The sequence below is a fragment of the Eimeria maxima genome, genomic scaffold, assembly GCF_000499605.1.
Source record: "Eimeria maxima Weybridge genomic scaffold, Emw_scaff507, whole genome shotgun sequence".
Taxonomy (NCBI): domain Eukaryota; phylum Apicomplexa; class Conoidasida; order Eucoccidiorida; family Eimeriidae; genus Eimeria; species Eimeria maxima.
In genome coordinates, this window is record NW_013563877.1 from 17390 (window position 1) to 22312 (window position 4923).

Sequence of the window (4923 nt, forward strand, 5' to 3'; positions counted from 1 at the left end):
GCTAGATAGCCAGGTATCTATGTACCTAGCTAGAGACCTAGCTAGCAAGGGAGCTAGCTAGCTAGCTGGCTAGCTAGCTAGCTAGCTAGGTGGCTAGCTAGCTAGCTAGCTGGGGCCCCTCAGGTTGAAGCGGCTGGCGGCAGGTACACTGCTAGCCATTAGCCGCTAGCTAGCTAGCCATTGTCCTGAGGGCTATCCATACGGCTAGCTAGCTACCTAGCTAGCTAGCTAGCTAGCTTAGTAGTTAGCTAGCTAACTAGCTAGCTCTATGGCTAGCTAGATATAAGTTGCTAGCTCAATAGCTAGCTAGCTAGCTAGCTAAATCAATACTTAGCTAGCTAACTAGCTAGCTCAGTAGGTACATTGATAGCCAGCTAGCTAGCTAGCTAGCTAGGTGGCCTCCTTATAGATTTACTCATTGGAGAAACAGCCATAGGGGAGTCCTAAACCCTAAACCCTAAACCCTAATGTGCAAGGGTAGGGTTGTCTATAGAGGGGAGTTGCCGTTACAGCAGCAACCCTAAACCCTAAACCCTCGCACGGGTAAACCCTAATTAAACCCCAAAACGCTAGCTAGCTAAGGGGCCCCCATATATCCTTGGGGGCCCCCGTTGTTGTGCTGCTGCTGTGGGGCCCCACCCATCGTTTGCTGCTGCTGCTAGCAGGAGAGACACGAGGGGTCTCGCTTAATTCTCTCTGCTGCTGCTGCTGCTGCTGTTGCTGTTGCTGCTGCTGTGGCTCAGAGAAGCAGAACGATGGGAGCCGCCTTTGTCCTGCTGTTGCTGCATCTGTTGCTGCTGCAGCAGCTGCTGCTGCTGTTGCTGCTGCTGCTGAGGGGCTGTTAGCAGCAGCAGCAGGTTCATTTATACTTCTTCCCTCCCTTGCTGTCCACATAGAGTCTTCAAATGTATCTCCTGCTGCTGCTGCTGCTGCTGCAGCTGCAGCAGCTGCTGCTGTTGCTGCTGCAGTTGGACCAGCAGGAGAAGCAGGAGGAGCAGCAGGAACAGCAGCAGGCTGGGGGGCCCCCATAGGGGCACTGGGGGCCCCCTTGCCTATTGTATCACTCGTAGGAGGCTGCAACTGCTGCTTAAATGACAACTCGCTTGCTGCTGAGCTGCTAAGAGAGGGGCCCCTAGAGGGGGGCCCCACAAGGGGCCCCTGAGGGGATGGGGGCCCCCCTCCTGTGGGGGAATGGGGTACCCCCGAGGGGCCCCTATGAGAGGAAGAATGTCTCATTGAGGGGGCCCCCGCTGAGGGGCCCCTAAAGGAGGTGGGGGTACCCTGGGGGCCCCCCTCTGGGAGTCCCCCAGTGAGGCTGCTACTGGGGCCCCCATGGAGTAGGTATGATGGGGGCCCCCCTTGGGGCCCACCTTGTGGCCCCCCTTGTGGGGGCCCCGGAAAAAAGGTAGGGGGGCCCCCTGCTGCATCTGCTGCAGGGGAGGGGCCCCATTTGCTGCCATGAGAGGTAGAGGAGACAATAAAAGAATCATCGGAAGGGTAGCGAGGCAGCAGACAGAAAGAGCGGCTGCGGTTGTCTGTATGTAGCTGCTGCTGCAGCAGCTGCTGCTGCTGCTGTTGCTGCTGCTGTTGCTGCTGCTGCTGTTGGTGCTGAAGGTGCTGCTGCTGAAGGTGCTGCTGTTGTAGTTGTTGCTTTTGAAGGTGCTGCTGACGTTGCTGCAGCTGATGTAGATGCTGCAGATGCTGCAGCTGCTGCTGCTGTTGATGCTGCTGCTGCTGCTGCTGCTGCTGCTGCTGCGGCATCTTATTCTTTATAGCAGCAAATAATCTTGATGCAGCACGACTTAAGCGCGAAGCAGACGGAGAGAATTCTGTAGTCTCACTAAATTTCCTTAGATCGTGCTGCTGCTGCTGCTGCTGCTGCTGCTGCTGCTGCAGCTGGTGCAGCAGCAGCTGCTGCTGCTGCACACTTGGGGGTGACGAGAAATCGCTTAAGGCCTCTAAGGAATGAGAGAGACATCGACGCTGCTGCTGCTGCTGCTGCAGCAGCTGCTGCTGCTGGTGGTGTGGTCCCCAGGAATGTCTCCAGGTTCCTGCTGCTCTGTTACTACCATGCTGCAGCTGCTGCAGTTGGTGCTGCTGCTGCTGCTGCTGCTGCTGCTGGTGCTGCAGCTGCTGCAGCGGATCAGCACTCGATCCTCTTCTTAAGACAGAATTCATTCTTGACATTAAAGAAGATTTAAGACTTCTTGCTTTGCTGCTAAAACTCCCAGGCTGCTGCTGCTGCTGCTGCTGCTGTTGCTGCTGTTGCTGCTGCTGCTGCAGTTGCTGCAGCCGCTGCATCTCTGGTGAGGACGATGCCCTACCAAAGCTTCTTCTTTGCCTATCAATTGATCCGTGTAAACGACGCGCCTGCTGCAGCAGCAGCTGCTGCTGCTGCAGATGCTGCTGCTGCTGCAGCAACTGCTGCTGCGGCAGCAGCTGGGCTGTAGGAGGCAATGACTCTAAGGAAACAAACAGGGGGGCCCCCTCTGAATGTCTGGGGGCCCTAAAGGAGCCAGGAGAACTTGTTGTTGCTGGTGCTGCTGCTGGTGCTGCTGTCGGTGCTGTTGGTGCTCCTGCTGCTGGTGCTGCAGATGCTGGTGCTGGTGTTGCTGCTGCTGCAGCTGCTGCTCCTGCTGCTCCTGCAGTGTCACTACTTATTTCGCTGGCACTCCTAGCCACGCTCCATGAGGGGCCCCCCCTGTGTAGCTGACCTGCTGCTGCTGCTGCTGCTGCTGCTGCTGCTTCTGCTGCTGCATCAAAAGAAGAAGCAGAAAGAGAAAACGGTGCAGCAGATTCCTCTGAACACAGCAGCAAACACAGCAGCAACAGCAGCAAGGTTAAGAGCAGAGACCAGCAGCAGCAGCCAGCAGCAGCAAGACAGCAGCAGCAGCAGCAGCAGCAACTGTAACATATATATCTCCTCGGCGCAAACAACTGCAACAGCAGCAGCAACGACAACAACAACAACAAAAGCAGCAGCACGAGCACCACTACCAACAGCAGCAGCAGCAGCAACACGAGCAGCAGCAGCAGCAGCAGCAGCAGCAGCAGCAGGAGAATATACCTTTATTAGGATATATTTTACGAACATAATGAATAGTTTTAATTGTCTCCAAAGAACGACAAAGAGGAATTGCAAAAGGAGACAAAGAAGAAGAAAAATCCGCTGATATCGATAAACACTGCATATACACCCCAAAACCCTAAACCCTAAACCCTAAACCCTAAACCCTAAATTTTTTTTCTCATTTTTTATTTTATACCCTAATAATGTTGAATAAGGCTGCAAATACAATAATTAATTATGATAAGAGAGGGATGGAGACAAAAATAGCCAAACCCTAAACCCTAAACCCTACTAAACCCTAAACCCTACTAAACCCTAAACACTGAACCCTTATCGTACCTTGCTAACATGAGAGGCCGTCAGCATATAGCGGTTTGTTAGAAACCCTTCTGCTTGCGTCCTGCAGAAAACACACCAAACCCTGAGGGTTTAGGGTTTAGGGTTTGAGGTCTAGGGTTTAGGGGTAATTAGGTTAGATTAGGGTTTAGGATACAAGGGTTTAATATAGGGCAAACCCCCTTATATCTGCAGAAGCAACTCGGCTAAACCCTAAACCCTAAACCCTAAACCCTACTTGACGACTTTTTCCTTCTCATAAAAATTGGCAATAGCCTTGGATAGTTTCTCTTCGTTCTGAGGACACACATACAAAACCCTAAACCCTAAACCCTAAACCCTAATCTCTTGTCCCTACCGCAAGCAACAATCAGCCCAGTCTAAAAAACCCTTAGGATTTAGCTATTAGGGTTTAGGGTTTAGGGTTTACGTGTCTCACCCTCTGCACACGAAGCTGCGCCTTCTGCGTCAATTGCGGCTTCTCCTTCAATTCCGTCAATTTCTGCACACCAAACCCTAAACCCTAAACCCTAAACCCTAAACCCTGAAGCTGAATCCTGTATGCATTTAGATAAGGTGCTGCTGCGTTCCCAAACCCTAAACCCTAAACCCTAAACCCTAACGCACTTGTGTATAATGACATGCCTCCCTTGCAGCAGCACTTCTTTGGTTTAGAAGCATCTGAGCAATCAACACAAAACCCTAAACCCTAAACCCTAAACCCTAAACCCTCATAATACAGATATATTGAATCTGTAGAGATATAGGGAGTCGTACCAATAGTTCATTAGGGTTTAGGGTTTATTAGGGTTTATTAGGGTTTAGGGTTTACCTCTGCTCTCCTAATTCTCCTTAACATCTCTGCGCCACCAAAGAGAGCGTTCTCAATGTTAGGACTCTGCAACACAAAAATTAGGGTTTAGGGTTTAGGGTTTAGCAACGTAGTCTGCAGTAACAGGGAACAGCTATTGGCACTGCTTCTGCTGCTGCTGCTGCTGCTTCTGCTGCTGCTGCTGCTGCTGCTGCTGGTCTAACCTACCAAGTCAAGCAGTGTCTTCCTCAAACAGTCCTGAAGCAAATAAACACACAGCAAAACCCTAAACCCTAAACCCTAGCAATTAAACCCTAAACCCTAAACCCTAAACCCTAAACCCTAAACCCTAGCAATAAGCCATAATCCCAAAACGGCGACTTGCTAACCCTCAAGCCTTTGCTCTAAACCCTACAACCAACCCAAAACCCTAAACCCTAAACCCTAAACCCTAAACCCTTACGCAATAATGAGTAAGAGGAAGGAGAGCAGCCTCATAAGGAGTACCACTAAAGAAATTACCAACAAAGAAATTCAATGCTCTATGCATTGCCTCTAAATCTGCACAAAAAAAAAAGAAAAAAAAAAGAATTTATTTTATTTATTTATTTATATTTATATTTATATTTATTTATATAATAAATTATAAAATAAATAAATAAATATATAAGAAGAAAATACCCCAATTATATATATATATATATAT

At 50.0% G+C, this 4923-nt stretch overlaps 1 protein-coding gene across 1 annotated transcript; it reads right to left on the reverse strand.

Moving 5' to 3' along the window:
* Nucleotides 1-573: 573 nt before the first annotated feature.
* EMWEY_00035760 (hypothetical protein, conserved) lies at nt 574-4767 on the reverse strand (the record flags this gene model as incomplete). The annotated part of the gene is made up of 8 exons (XM_013478585.1): nt 574-2801; nt 3089-3185; nt 3410-3470; nt 3645-3703; nt 3846-3908; nt 4034-4087; nt 4446-4475; nt 4681-4767. 8 exons carry the CDS (start codon nt 4765-4767, stop codon nt 574-576), a joined length of 2679 nt encoding a protein of 892 aa, XP_013334039.1.
* Nucleotides 4768-4923: the final 156 nt, after the last annotated feature.